Source organism: Chlorocebus sabaeus, chromosome 13 (genome assembly GCF_047675955.1).
Source record: "Chlorocebus sabaeus isolate Y175 chromosome 13, mChlSab1.0.hap1, whole genome shotgun sequence".
Taxonomy (NCBI): Eukaryota; Metazoa; Chordata; class Mammalia; order Primates; family Cercopithecidae; genus Chlorocebus; species Chlorocebus sabaeus.
This window is the reverse complement of record NC_132916.1, coordinates 85,807,276-85,822,868: the sequence shown is the minus strand read 5'-3', so window position 1 is coordinate 85,822,868 and position 15,593 is coordinate 85,807,276. Positions and strand designations below refer to the sequence as shown.

The window sequence follows — 15,593 nt, the reverse complement described above, 5'->3', positions numbered from 1 at the left end:
CTAAGAAGCTTGGACTTTCTTTGTCGGTGATGGGAGCTACTAAAGACAGACATTTTCCCTGGTTGTTGAGTGTCAAAAACAAAAAAAAAGAAAACACAAAACAACAACAACAACAACAACAACAACAAAAAACCCTGAAGTCCAGGGCTATCTTGATAACATATATCCTGTGCTTTTCTAACATCTCATCCTTGCGCTTTGGTTCTCATCAGCTGGTGGCTCACCATGAGGCCAGAGGGTGCTGCAAACAGTCTGAGGAGCCACACTTAGATCATGACCACACCATGCGGCCTCCCTCTTCTTCAGCCTGACACAGACATGGCACCTGAGATGAGTTTCTGTTATTTGGTAGCAGAAAGGTAGAGCTGAAGGAGGTTGAGTTGGTTGCCTTCAAAGCTACAGTCAGGAGCCAGAGGTCACCTGGATTTACTTTCTGTAGCTTATGGCTGCTTATCAAGGAGAAGGGGTGGGGGCACATAGCTCTGAGTATATGGGGGAGCCTGGGAGACGGGAGTTTGTTTTCTGTGACAAAACAGTCTCAGGCACAGGGATGGCTATGACAGCCACCTTGAGGCAGAACTGCAAAAGAAAGGACCCTGGGGCTGCAAAGGATGCCAGGAGATCATCTCCTGAGCAATGGCCCCTTTGCAGGTAGGCGTCCTATCTCGAATCCATTCTCTTCTGTCAGGAGGCAGGAGAAAGCAGTGGTACAAGACACGATTTGGAATCAGACACCTGGGTTTGCATTCAAGTTCTACCAAGTACTGGGAAGTTACCTAACCCTTCTGCATTGCAGTTTCCTCCTCTGTAAATGGGGATAAAGGAGTGCCTAAGTCATAGCGTTAATGTGAGGATTAAATGGGATCATCCACAAAAACTGTTTAGAAGAATACCTGGTCCATAAATGCTCATAATTAACATCAGTTATTCATTTATGTTTTTGAGACAGGGTCTCACTCTATCACCCAGGCTGGAGTGCAGTGACGCGATCTCCACTCACTGCAACCTCTACCTCCCCTGCTCAAGTGATTATCCTGCCTTAGCCTCCTGAGTAGTTGGGATTACAGGCACACGCCACCATGCCCGGCTAACTTGTTGCATTTTTAGTAGAGACGGGGTTTCACCATGTTGGCCAGGCTGGTTTAAAACTCCTGACCTCAAGTGATTCACCTGCCTTGGCCTTTCAAAGTGCTAGGATTACAGGTGTGAGCCACCACGCCTGGCCAACATCAGTTATTTTCACGTTGGATGAAAAATAAAAAAGAACTACCTCTATATGAATAATCACTGAAGGATATAAAATATTGACACACTATTACACATCTGCGTGTGTGTGCACATGTGCGCGCGCGCACACACACACACACAGCAGATGTAAAGCTATTACTTCTGTTGAGAAACTTGTTAAAAAATAAACCCAAACTTCCCCAAAGCATGACTCTTCTTTCTACTTTTCCAACTTTCTTTGCTATTCTTTTACATTGGTCCTGGTCACTTCCGGTTGCTGATCACAATGGATGGGCCAACTCACCAATTTGCGTATTTCACATTCTAAATTCTGAATACAGTCCAGTTTCCTCTTGCGGCAGCGCTGGGCCGCGATGCGGTTCTTGCTGCGCCGTCGGACATCATGAATGAACTCTAACTGTTCTGAGGTTAGCTTGTGCATCTTAATCATCATCTGGAAATCGTTCCTTGGAAGATCTGTGATTTGATCTACAGGAAAAGGAAGTTTTACCTGAAACCAAGAATAACAGAAAATGATTATGGCAGCTGGATTTTAATTCTGGCAGGCGGAACATCAAAAACGATACAACCTCCTTTTTACGATGACCAAGTAATATGGAAACTACTGAAAGCAAGCAGTGATTACTTATTTCCTGTTTAAGGACAAATAAGATGTAATAATAACAGGATAATCAAAGAGAATAAGAACACACATATTGTAATGTTATTGTCTCTCAGATTTTTGAAGCAAATGGCATGAACAATATTGGAAAATGTTTCATTTTTCATTGATGAAGCACTTTTGTAAGAAAGATTCCAGTTAGTTGAAATGTACTTCCATAAGACCTACAGCCTAACTCAATAAAATGACAAGTTACAGGGAGATACCACATAAGGACATATCTAAAGCACCTGGATGAAGATAGCCCCACATATCCTGAAGATGCTGGAGATACAAAAAACCCAGTGTGATTCTCAGTTACAATAGCATATGGGAGAGAGGAGAAGATAACTTGGATAGGCTTCACCAGCATATACTAGGAGTCAGAAGAACCAGACTTTCATCCTTCTCACCAGACCCGAGACCTCAGACTAGCTACTCCACCTCTCTGAGATTCAGTTTCCTCATCTGAAAAACAGGGCATTTAAAAAAAGCCATACATTGCTATACAAGTGTTGGGCACTCTGGGACTTTATTTTCCAATGAAATGTTGACATTCCTTCATCAAAAGGTGAGATGCATTTTCCTGCCTTTTGACCAACAGAATGCAGCCGTAGTAATGGTGTATAGTTTCTGAGGCTAGGTCGAAAATTAGCTGCCATGCCTCGAGGACATTCAAGCAGCTCTGTGGAGAAGCCTATGTGGAGAGGGGCTGATGCCTCTAGCCAACAACCAGCATCACCTTGCCAGTCATGTGAACAAGCCACCTTGGAAAAAGATTCTCTAGCCCCAGTCAAATCTTCAGTTGAGTGTAGCTCCAGTCAACATCTGACTTCACTTTTTTAGAGATCTTCAGCCAAAACTGCTCAGATGGGCCACTCCTGATTTCCTGACTCACATTCACATTTCTCACAGAACCTGTGAGAGGTGTTAAGTGATTACTATTGTTTTAGGTCATTAAGTTTTGGGGTGATTTATTATGCAAAAATAGACATTGGATGTAGGTACTTATCAGCAAAATTCCAATTCTTGACAAATTCCAATTCTTGACAAATCAAGGCAAGTAAGTATTATCTAAAGCGAGGACAGCAGTCTCTTGAAGGATGGGTTTGTATCATTACTATGTTGTTAAATGATTGCTTATATTTCTCTTTCTTTTTCTTTTTTTTTTGAGACAGAGTCTTGTTCTGTTACCTAGGCTGGAGTGGTACGATCACAGCTCACTCTAGCCTTAACCTCCTGGGCTCAAGCAATCCTCTTGCCTCAGCCTCCCAAGTAGCTGGGACCACCATGCCCGGTTAATTTTATTTTTTTTTGTAGAGATGAGATCTTGCACCAGATGGGGGTGGGGGGGGGGGGGAAGAGAGAGATTAGGTCTCGCTATGTTGCCCAGGCTGGTTTCAAACTCTTGGGCTCAAGTGATTCTCCCTCCTCAGCCTCCCAAAGTGTTGGTATTACAGGTGGGAGCCACAATTCCTGGCCTGAAATATTTTTCTTTTTTCTTTTGAGAGGGAGTCTCGGTGCGTCACCCAGGCTGGAGTAGAGTGGCGTGATCTTGACTCACTGCAAACTCCACCTCCCTGGTTCAAATGATTCTCCTGCCTCACCTCCTGAGTAGCTGGGATTACAGGTGTGCACCACCACGCCCAGCTAATTTTTGTATTTTCAGTGGAGATGGGGTTTTGCCATATTGGCCAGGCTGGTCTTGAACTCCTGGTCTCAAGTGATCTGCCTGCCTTGGCCTCCCAAAATGCTGGGATTACAGGGGTGAACCACAGTGCCTGGCCTGAAATATTTCTTAAGAATAGCAACCAGTGAAAAAGATTGCATGAAAGAGCTTCAAGTGCGGAAGGTGAGCAGCAAACCACTACTCTACCTCAAGAGCCTCCCAGGCACCCATGAGCTGACATAGGCTTGCATCTATGAGCGGTCTGTCACTCCCCTTCCTGAGGCTCTTGGGGATTCAGCAGCTTCTGGGTTCAGTCTGGTCCTGCTTCAGAAGCTCCTGGAATAAAAAGGTTGCGTGCTGCCAGGCTAAGAGATGTGTGGGTTAGCTCAGATTCTTGTTTACATGCGCGTCTGCTCTGGATGAGCCAGCAGATGGCACTACAAACCTAAACTTCCTTCAAGCGCTAGCCCAGCCCTGTCTAATACAAACAACACGAGCTACATTTGTGATTTTAAATTTTCCAGTAGCCACATTAAAAGAAGTAAAAAAGAAATAGGTGAAATGAGTTTGAATACTGTATGTTATTTAACCCAATAGATAAAAATATCTCCAACATGTAGCTAATGTAATTATTAATAAGATAGTTTACATTTTTTTGTGTGCTAAACTTCCCAAATCCAAAGCACATTTTATCCTTACAGCGCATCATAATTCAGACTAGCTGCTTTCAGGGGCTCTACAGCCACGTACAGCAAGTGGCAATTGGACAGTGGCACTCTAGGAGACAGAATAAATGGACTCAGTGAATCCCAGCAGCCAGAAAAACACACGGGTCTGGGCTGAACTGATCAAAATGCTCCTGGGTGAAGAAACTAACCCTCAATAGTGTTCAGATGCTGCAGGGTTAAGTCTGTGTTCTTCAAGGCAGTGAGGATGAAGACGTTTGATCCTGAGCCCAGGTTTCTTTGGTTGCATCATTTGCAGGCAGACACGAGTCCTGATTGCCGGCACGTGTGGCTAGTCAATTCCCATGCACAAAGGCAAACGTATGAAATGATCATTTGACTTTTCTGTGGTTGGGTGCAAGCTCTTTGCCAGGTTCCATCACAGTTCCGAGCTTGTTCCGTGTGGCATTTACTGAAGGTTCCCAGTGGGTGCTCTGATTCAACTTCCACCTGGTGAGCTCAGTCCCATGACACTTTGGTCCAAGAAAGCAAAATCGCAGTAGGGCCCATGACACCACCGTCGGCTTGGTCCTGTTCCAACTGCTAAAGACAGGCAGCCAGGACAAACAGCTCCTTGTAATGGGCTTGGGAAAGGCCTCCGTCCATGGGGCTGTGTTTGCACAGGGCTTCTAATGATATGAAAGAATGATTTCCCTTTAATACCCGTTGGATAACAAACAGACACTCTGATCCTGCACGGTGTCTCCGGAACACAGAGGTCGGTCTGTTGGAGACGCGGATGCTCCAGTGTAGCAGAGGTGGTGGCGCTTTGCGGGCTTGTGGAGTTTTCCCTCTGTTGACAACAAAGCCATTCTGCTTCTGCTCTACATGTGTTTACTTACTCTCAGAAAGAAGATATCCCTAAGGTTCAGGCTATGGGGAAAGTCAAAAGGATGTCTATACCAAAAGCTACTGTATTTAAATCATCCAGACAGTGAATATAAAACACTAGGGGAATAGGAGGGAGGGTTGCCAGGAAAAATGAAAAATCAACAATGCTAGTTTCAAAGTCCTCGAGACAAAAGGCCATACAACACTTCAGCAAGAGCTGCTGCAACACAACCTGCTTTTTAAAGAGGGTCAGAGGAAAAGGTAATAGTCAACTGTAGACTTTCTTCCAGGTGAAAAAAAAACCCAACTCACTTGTTCCTCTTTACAAGTCTCGGTTCCCCCTCTAGCAAGGGAGGACTTATGTTCACTAACACGCGGGGGTCTCTGAGGTGTTCTTGGACAGGCACGGGGGCGTGGGCAGTGGGGGGACTTGACCACATCCATGTGTTGTTTCCTGAGTAGTAAGTTCCAAGTCAGGGACATCTTGTCCAGAAATAAGGAGCAGCCACTGACTCTTTGGTACCGTGGAGGACATGCCTCTCCCAGGCTCTCGGCACTCAAAACATTCCTCAAATGGGACTGAGGAGTAAAAGGCGGCCAGCAGGTCTTGGAAAGTGGAAACACATCAAAAAGGTTGAGGCCCACCTCTTTTCCTTCTAGATAATTATTCTGAGCCAAACAGGCCCAGTCAGACTTAACATCTTACTGACTATCCCTCCGCACTCACTCTTCCAGGATCTCACTTCGCAGCAGTGGCTTGGTTTCCTAAATAGTCCCAACACCCAGCGTGATGAGGTGAAGAGTCCTGTGAACTGTCGCCACTATCTCTAGTTATACTCAGTCACCCACACACAGCTCCGGGCATGCAGGCTGCGTATAAGGGAAGGAGGGCACGTGGGATTCGCGGGCGCCGCTCGTTAGCCAGGGGTCCACCACTTTGGTTCTCAGTAGAGACTCGGAGAATCAGGGCAGCCACTGATTCAGCAGGCCAAGGGCCAAACAGGGCACCACAGGCCTGCGCCACCGTTGGCACAATAAGCTGCTGATTTTATTCAGCCCAGCAGTGTTGACTCTTCTCCCCTCTGGAACACAACAGGAGGAGCAGGACTTGAGGTGGTTTTTAGCACGGTACCTGCCCTGTCCTGCTAAGCACGGCTACAGGAGGGTTAGTTCTTCTGGAGACTCCAGCTCTTTTTAATTTTTTTTTCTTTTAGAGACAGGATCTCGCTCTGTTGCCCAGGCTGGTCTCAAACTCCTGGCCTCAAGCGATCTTCCTTCCTTAGCCTCCCAAACTGTTGGGATTATAGGCGTGAGCCACCACGCCTGGCTAGGCTCCAGCCTCTGAGCAGTCAGTAAAATAGATGGTCCGTGCAATGTGCCCAGGGATTCTCAGGTCCGCCTGTGATATCTGGACAATACATGGAACCTACATATGTCCCCTTGAACGCCGTCTGCACCGACGAGGCAGAGGGGAGACTGTAGGCTGGGCCCCGGGATGCCGGTGCTTCCTTCTCACCAAACAGAAATCACCTGCATTATTTCTCTTCCCTGCCAACAGTCACGACCATTCTTCAGCCTAAACCATCATCCCCTTCCTCCCCGTTAAAAGGAAACATTGAAAAATTATATATTATATAATTATATACATTATTCTCTAAGTATTATATAAAATTATGTATTATATAATATAGCTTCTTTCATAAAATATAGGACAAAAGCAGGGAAAAAAAATTCTCATCCCCAAATGATGACTCTCTCGCTCTGGTAGAGTTCCCCGTGATCTTCGTTTTCTCTGTATCTTTTTTAGGAGTTGCAATCAAGTGGTGCTGTATCTATCTCACCCAACAAACATTTTGCTTGCCTAGTGTCTCTGGTTTGCTGGGTGAAGTTTACTGGAAAAGCAGGATGTAGCTGCAAATTTTGCAGAAAAAGCCAGAAACAAATATTTCCTCTAGAAATCTCAGTGGAAGACTAGTTTGTTAATATTTTTCCCTATTTCATTTCTTGGTTTCATTACCCGATGTTGACTGAAACCCACAGAAGTAGGGTCACATTAGCATGATACCCTGAGGCGCTGATGGTGTGGTCAGCTCTCCAAAGTCTTTAACACCCGTACTCTGAGGAGACCCTCAGATCCCAGGGAGATGTCGAGGGAGGAAGCAATATGCCCACTGGACAGATGATTCCAGTGCTGCTGGAACCAGGACAGCCAGCTCAGTGCTGGGCAGATGGCAATGACAAAATCTCCCCTCCCAGGTGAAAAAATGTGTCCCGCACAATTGTCCTTCCATGCTCTCTTCTCATGGTCCAGTTTCTAACACAAATACAGAACACCTAGGATTCAGTTGTGATACTTCAATTAATTAGCTGTGTGATCTCAGGCAAGTCTTCGTTCTGTCTGTCCTAAAGTTCTTGGAGGATCTAGGAGTCAAAGGGAGATAACGCCTGCCCTGCTTAGCTTATAGGGTTGCTGTGAAGAATACAACTGGATGACAGGCGGAAGAAGTGCTTGGGAAAGTTTCAACTGCCTCATAGATACAAGGTATTATTATTTCTGTTTATCAGCTCTATTTATCTTTGTCACATGGTTTCATCTTACAGACATGTGCTTTGGAATTCCAGACTCTCGCAATGTTCTAGACAACATAAAAACACTGTTTTAATTAGAAATATGGCTGATTTCTATGCTGCCCAGCAAGGTTTCTTTTTATTAAGCAGACCAATCACAGACACTTCTAAAAACATGCCTGATTCACCAAACCACAAAAATGATTGTACAAATCTTACATACAACATGTGTCTCAAAGTCAGCATTTGGGTGGGAAGAGTTAAGTCAGATGGCTCTTCTGTACCATTTCCATGTTTTCTCTGGACTTTCTCTCTTCCCTTCTCTCTGTTTCCCGCCCCCTGCCTGCCCCCAACACACTCTCTTACCTCTCATACACTTTCATCCCTCTCAATGTAAAACATGTCAATAAAGCAAGTCCAATGAATCCATACTTTTGACTGTGCAAATAAACTCTCTGTGGTGCTTCTTTACTAAAATCTACAATTAAGTAGAAATGGTCCAGTTACAAAGCTGTCTTACTAAGAAGCTTACTACTTTGGAAAATGACTGTCATTTTCTATAATTTCCAACATTTAAAAACAAACCTATAAACCATAATGACATAAACCATAACTACTTCACACCCACTAGAGGGCTTTAACAAAAAAGATGGGCAATAACAAGTGTTGGCGAGGATGCAGAGAAACTGGATCCCTGATACATTGTTGGTGGGAATTTGAAATGGTATAGCCACCTTGGAAACAGTCTAGTGGCTCCTCAGAAGGTTAAATACAAAGTTATATGATTCAGCAGTTCCACTCCTAGGAATATTATGAAAATAACTGATAACAAGTCTTAAAAAGCTTGTCTCAAATGCTCACAGCAGCATAATTTATAATAGCCCCAAAGTGGAAACAACCCAAATGGCCCTCAACCAATGAACAACAAAATGTGGTATTGGTCAACAAAATGGATCAACATAATGGAATATTACTCAGCAATTAAAAGGAACAAAGGACTAATACATGACAATATCTCTGGTGAGTACATCAATGGCAAGGGTAAACCTTCAAAGTATTATGCTAAAGTGAAAGAAGCTAGACACAGAAGGCTACATCTTGCAAGATTCTATTTATACAAATGCCCCAAACAGGTACATCCACAGAGACAGAAGGTAGATTACTGGTTGCCTGGGGTTGAGGGGAGTGGGCAATGAGGAATAACCACTAATGGGTACAGCATTTCCTTTTAGGGTGGTGAAAATGTTTTGGAATTATCACAGTGGTGATGGTTGTACAACACTGTGAATATATCAACAACCACTGAATTGTTCATCTTAGGGTGAATTTTATGGTATGCAAATTATGTCTTAATTTAAAAGATAAACCTACATAAAATTCAAACATTACAGACATACATAGAAATGAAACTTTCCCTACACTCCTCTTCAATGTGCTCCCGGTTTTTTCTTATTCTTTATACTGATTTCATTTATAGGGTGTGCATATTTAGGAAACAAACTAGGACCTTGTGCATACTGTTTTGTGATTTTCACTTAATGTGACTTGTTCATTTTTTTTTTTATTGGAAGAGAAAAATTCCCAACCTGACTTCTTAAGGAATATAGCAAATCCAGAAGTCATAAAAAAAGACTTATACCTTGACTACATAAAACTAAAAAACTTTTATATGGGAAAAGGTACAATAAATAAAGAAGCAGACTAAGGGAATATCCAAGCAACATTTATGAGAAAGGGTTCATATTCCTAATATTGGGGAGTAAGATTCCTACATGTTGATTTAAAGTTAAACAATGCAAAAGAAAAAATGGGCAAAGAGGTGAACCAGCAATTCACAGGAAAGGAAATATCAATGTTCAATACACACAAAACAACATGTCAGCTTCATTAGTAGTCACCATTTTTTGCCCATCAAATTGGCAAAAATTAAAAAGACTGGTGACAACTAGTATGGGCAAGAATAGGGGAAACTGGACACTCTAAGTTGTTGGATGAAATGTGAATTGCTACAAAGTTTTGGGTAGGTCATTAGGTAGTGTTTAATAAATGAGCACAACATTTAGCCCATCTATGAAACTAACCCACAAAAATAAAAGCACCACTACTAACAGTATGCTCACAAAATGTTTATTGCAGCCATGTTTATCAGAGGGAAAAACTGAAAACAACTGAAATGTCCACTGATAAGTGACAGCTGAATGAACTACGATTTACAAGAACCAGAGATACTAGAGAAACATGTCTTGGCCCTATGTGATTGACCTACAGCCATGTGGATGGTAGACAGCTATGTGAAAAAAGGAAGCTGCTAACTCTACAATATAATGCCATTAAAATAAAACCCAAACCCATAGAGAGGTGAATATATATTTGTATATTATTGCAGGCAAAGAGAGCGCCTGTGAAATTTGGTGTGTTTGGGGCTGGGTATGCTGTGTTCTAGAATTTAAAAAAGAGTGTCATTTTAAGAAGCTGATTATTGATAAAGGATAATACTGTGCTAATTTGATCTTTCTCGAAGCCAGGGAACAGTTAAAAAGGATGGGAGAAGCCAATGATTGTGAGATGGAAGGGCTGCTTAACATGGTATAACTACAACATCTCACATAATATAAGGTATGTGAACACTTTTCTTTTGATCTAACATTTTGGCTCCCTACAGGGGTGGAAGAAGAGAGACTGGGAAAATGCACATGAAGTATTAGACTGGTGTCTGGCAAGGGGTGGAAACTCCTGTCTTCACTTCTGACTCTGGTGTCTCCTTGGGGTTCACTTGAAAGAGAAGGCACCTGGATCTCATAGGAAAGCAGGGCAGAATCAGCCCAGCAGATGTTGGCTTCTTCTGATCAGTTCAGGAAAACAAGTTTTGACTTGTGGAGAAGGATCTGCCTTGAGCACTATTACTGGGGATAATACTTCAACCAGGGTCAAAGTAACTCCCTAAAGCAGGTTATCAACTCCTTGAGCAGCAGTCACGGCAAGTCCCTGAGACAGTTCTTGGAAAGCTTACCTCCTCTACTCTAGGAAAATTAAGATGTAAAACTGGGGAAAACCTTAGCTTTACTATAACTGTCCTGTCCGAACTGTACCACTGAGAGGGACTATGATTTCCAAAATGGCATACAGCTTTGGTAAATGTCTCTTCTTTCACTGTTCAGGAATGCAGAAGATGGATTCTTTTTTTAAAGGTAAAAATAAGAATATTTTTAAAAGTAGGGGTATTTCTCAAGGGGGGAAGGCTAGTCCTGTTCATGACTGTTTTACAGGTTGAATGAGTCCTTCTTTTAATTGAGTTACTATTTTTAATTCTAAGGTAAACAACTGACATGGCTCCAACACAGAAAAAATACATGTGTTCTTGCTGTGGTCTCGAGTTCCAAGAAATGACTTTACGTTCTCTTTTGGGATATTGGTGGTGGGGCGAGGGGGTGGGGAGCGCAAAAGAAGATGTATCTGAAACTGACAGTTCTTCGAACATATGCAAATGTCATAAAAACACAAGCCTCCCTTGAGCTTAATGGCCAGTTTTTTTTTTTTTTTTTGGAGACAAGGTCTCACTCTGTCACCCAGGCTAGAGTGCAGTGGCACAATCTCAGCTCACTGCAACCTTCTCCTGGGCTCAAGAGATCCTCCCACCTCAGCCCCACAAGTAGCTGGGACTACTGGCATGAGCCATGACACCCGGCTTTTTTTTTTTATACTTTTGGTAGAGATGTGGTTTCACCATGTTGCCTAGGCTGGTCTTGAACTCCTGAACTCAAGTGATCCACCCACCTCAGCCTCCCAAAATGCTAGGATCATAGGCCTGAGCCACCACGCCTGGCCCCAGGCTCCTCTTAAAGGAGAGACAAAAAACAGACTGCAAGCCTTTGTCCTCTTCTCCCTCCAGCAGTCCTTGGTAGGAAGCCATGATGCAGATGAGCTGGACGCAGTGGCTAGCCTTCCACACCAGGCATGCTCATTCACAGTTTCAGAACAAAAGGAAAACCTCACTAAAGAGGTCAGAGGGAAAGAATGAGTAAGGAGAGAGAAAACACAAGCTTTCCCTATTTTCAGGAAAGCTCAGTCTTCCCAATGTTAGGGACACAGATGTGAGCCTGGCTTGGGGCACGAGGCACAACCCGCCACCCCAAACCTAAGGAGAGATGGTATATTCGCATGGGAACAGCTCCCATTCAAATTTCCTTTCTAATTTATTTTAAATTAAATCCTTTCAGTGTTTCTCTGTCTTTCTCCATGTCTGCTAGGCAGTTAAGAGAGGGGCAGAAACCAGGCTGGCGAGCAAAGAAGGAAGTGACCACAGGGCATTCTTTGCAGTTGGCATAGGGCCTTTGGCATCTACTTTCAAAACATGCCCAAACTAAAACCTCACGTGCTTCTTGCCAATCTTGCAGAGGCTGAATAAACTGCATGTGGCTCTGTGAAAAGCCACCTCATCCCATGTGGCATTTCTGCTGTCTGGTTGGGTTAACATCTCTGCCTTACAGAGGCTGGTAACATCCAGAGAGCAGACGGGTACCAAGGTTACTGGCCTCAGGAGGACCACTTTTCATTTCTTCCTGTGTTTTTGGGATACACAGCTCTGAGAAGGGACTTGTCACTGGGTTTGTTCATTACCGCTCCTGAGGGGGGTCTGAGACACAGGTAGCAGTCTCAAGCTGGTACCTTGTCAATCAGCAAGACAGTGCCATGAATGCCACGTCACGACACAGACTCTCTCAGGTCTTCCTAGGGAATGTTCATGTTATTGGGAGGTGGGTCCCCTGGGGGAGGCCTCTTCTTTCCTCTCCCTAGTTTTGTGCGTCTTGCTCATGATGTGGCTGCTGTTGCCCCTGTTCCCCTCTCCCAGCAATGGTAAGACACACATGGGGCCTCTGGACATTTTTCCTAGCAAGTACATTGCTTTCAGGGTGGATGAAACTGCTACTGTACACCACTACTTCTCCAAATGTCTTCCTAGCGTTTGACGGAGCTTGGGAAATGATCCATTATACATTATGTGTGGCCGACTAGGGTGCTTCTGTGATGACCCCAGGACTGGGATAAACAGTGAGCCTTCCATCACCTTCACTGTGATGGACATGGGATGGCCCTGGGGTCTTCTGTTGACAAGGAAAATCTAAAAGGTGCTGGGAAAGTGTTGATCTATTTGGTTTCAATCAATCAATCTGGAAAGAGATGCTATATCTTCCTTTGTGCTGAAGGGGTGAAGGGCAAGGATGAGGGTGATGAACACGGCATCCTTCCAAAGCAGATGTAGGAGGGGGAAGAGAAGGAGGAGAAAGAGGGGTGTCTGGAGTGCCTCAGTGCACTTCATGCATTAGACTTCAGTGTTTTTTTACTCAGCAGCTTGCCTCTGCTTGTTGAGTATTGAGATCCAGATCAAATATCAAGTGCTTTTCTAGGACAGAAGCGGTTAATGTGGAATCACCTTCAGCATCCTGCCTCTGTGGATGGGGAAGGCAGTCTCTCTACTGCCATCTTTAATCTCAGCATGTAAGAACAATCTGGGAGTGGTGGCGGGGGGGGGGCAGGGAATAGTCCAGATAAAGGGCCTAGAGAGTGGGTTACATGCTTGAATTTATGTGGGTTCCCTACCTCCTGGCCCCTGTCCTGCACAGGACACGACTCACTGTCTGCTTCCGAGAACGATCCGGATTCGTCACTGGAGTTGGTTCCATAAGACTGCTCACATTTAATCTGGGGCCGCACTTGGTTGTACATTCCATCTCCCATCAGGCCTGGTTCCTGATGTTCTGTGGCAAGGAATCTGGCTCCCTGGGAACAGGGCGAGGAGGAGAACTCACAGAGAGGGAGGCTGCAGGGCGAGCCCCCGCTCCCGTCCTCCGCATAGGAATAGGAGGAGCAGGAGCTGGAAGTCCTGGTCCTGGTCTCCAAGGGGGGTGAGCGAGGGCAGACTTTGATTGGCACCGGGCAGCTGGTGTTGGGCCGCATCCTTCCTGGCAAGTGGTCGGCCATCAGCCCACCGTGGGAGTAGGCCTGTGAGCTGGGGAGGGACTGGCCAGCTCCCACCCACAGACCCTTTGGCACCGGCTCAGAGAGGTCTTTGTCCAAACTGCTCACCCCAGAATAAGAATGCACCGCGGTGCTCACTTGGTCACAAGCGCTGGAGGAGAAGATCACGCTCCTCCGGTCCAGCTCTCCCTCCTGTTTACAGAGAGCCTCCAACCCAGGCCCCCTGAGGGGCGACCCCATGGTGAAGTTGGACACCTCCTTCTGGCCCACGTGGGGCTGTCCATAATTCCCTGTGAAAGGGGTGTAGTCAGTTTTAAGGTCACCCTGAGTGATCCCCTTGTCAAAAGGGCACGCTGGACTCCTGGCAAAGTGCTGCTGAGATGTACTGGGCAGGCCAGACAGCTCCACACTTTTTGTTATGCTGAACAGAGACCTTAAGCAGGAGGGCGAGGCCACGCTCCTGGATCTCTCCAGGCAGGCGGCCCCAGCTGGGGCCGTGGGGGTAGGGGCAGGGCTGGGCTGTTTCCGGTCCATCTCGACATCCCCCGCTCTGTCCTTGGCGTCAGGCTCATCTCCAGACAGGCAGAGTGTGACACTCTCTTCCTCATTCTCTTCACTGGGTGGCTCACTTTTAATCTGCCCCCTGGCAAGCCCTGGCTTGAGGCTGTTGCTAGAGTTTTCTTCCCGGAATGTGCTTGCAAAACCTGAGGTACTGTGTGATGATGCATTATAGACATTCTTGGTACATGCAAGCTGGTATTTCTTGTATCTGGGGTACTGCGTTAACGCGTCCTTTTCTGAGCTTTCCTTGGTGTCCGTGGGCACGTCGGGCTCGGGCAGCAGGGCCTCTTCCTTCTCTGCCACGGGGATGGCGGCGGCCTCAAAGCTGATGGGCTCTGGAAGCATCTGGTCCCTGGGGCAAGCCATCTTGGCCGTCTCTGAATCCATCGTCTCCTCCTCTTCATCCTCCTCCTCTCCTGCAGAGTTCTCACAGTCCTCGTGCGGGCGCTGGCATGCAGCATCCTTCCGGCACACAAACAGGCCATCCTCACTGTTCAGGAGCTGGGTCTGCAGGAAACTGAAGCAGGAGTCCTCCAGGTTGTGCATGCGCAGGAACTCAGCACAGCGGATGACCTCGCGGATGTTTTCTCTGCTGAGTAACAGCTTGGCAGTGTAGGCAAACTGTAACAGCGGCCCAAAGCCCCTGGCTGTGACCTGCAAAACAAACAGGAAAATCGCCAACATTACCATCAGCACCGCTATTGTCCGGAATCCCTCAACTGAAGCAAGATAACCAGACAGTGCTAATGTCCCAGAATAAAGACTGCAAAGGGGCAGTTAATCTTGTAGTACTGGGTCAGCGATGATTCTGCTTCCAATAATTAGTGCCTGTCTCATGCATGCCACTGCTGTACTCCATCACGGCACAGGCAGAATTGAAAATCACCAGGGTCAAGTGGCTAAACAAGATGACAACGGGTTCAGTGTTTACACTAATGAAATATCCTGGCAAAAATGCACGGTGACAATGGGGAGCCTATTAATTTCCCTCCCAATCGGTCCTGTTGAGAGCCATTCTACACGAGAGGGGAGTGTTGTGACAGTTCTTGCAGCTTAGCTTGCTGGAGCCCAAGAGAGCCTTAACGTTTTCTTGTCAACCACAAAAATGACAAGGTGGCCCTGCAAAAAACTAAGTCCAGGGAGTTGCAAAAATAGGTTTTCCTCACTTACAATGTTAAAAGAGACATTAAAACAACTCTGTTTTGCTCATCCATCACAGTTTCTACTTGAGACTTTCGGTCATCATGTCCTACCTGATCTTATAATGATGATGATCTCATTATCTCACCAGAGATGACAACAATCAAAAGCGGTGTGCTCAAGACGAAATCAACCCCTGGCCCATAATGAACGGGGGTTGCAGAGCTAAACAAAC

The 15,593-nt window shown here is 45.5% G+C and overlaps 1 protein-coding gene across 9 annotated transcripts in view; it reads right to left on the bottom strand.

The window, feature by feature from the left end:
* BACH2 (BTB domain and CNC homolog 2) overlaps positions 1-15,593 on the bottom strand; it is a 367,860-nt gene that overhangs the window by 10,112 nt on the left and 342,155 nt on the right. For all 9 annotated transcript variants that reach the window (XM_038002259.2, XM_038002258.2, XM_008006624.3 and 6 more), the window contains 2 exons: positions 13,280-14,872; positions 1,532-1,738 (listed from right to left, as the gene is read on the bottom strand). In XM_038002259.2, the coding sequence (XP_037858187.2) occupies positions 1,532-1,738; positions 13,280-14,872 (1,800 nt within the window). The remainder of the gene's footprint in view (positions 1-1,531; positions 1,739-13,279; positions 14,873-15,593) is intronic.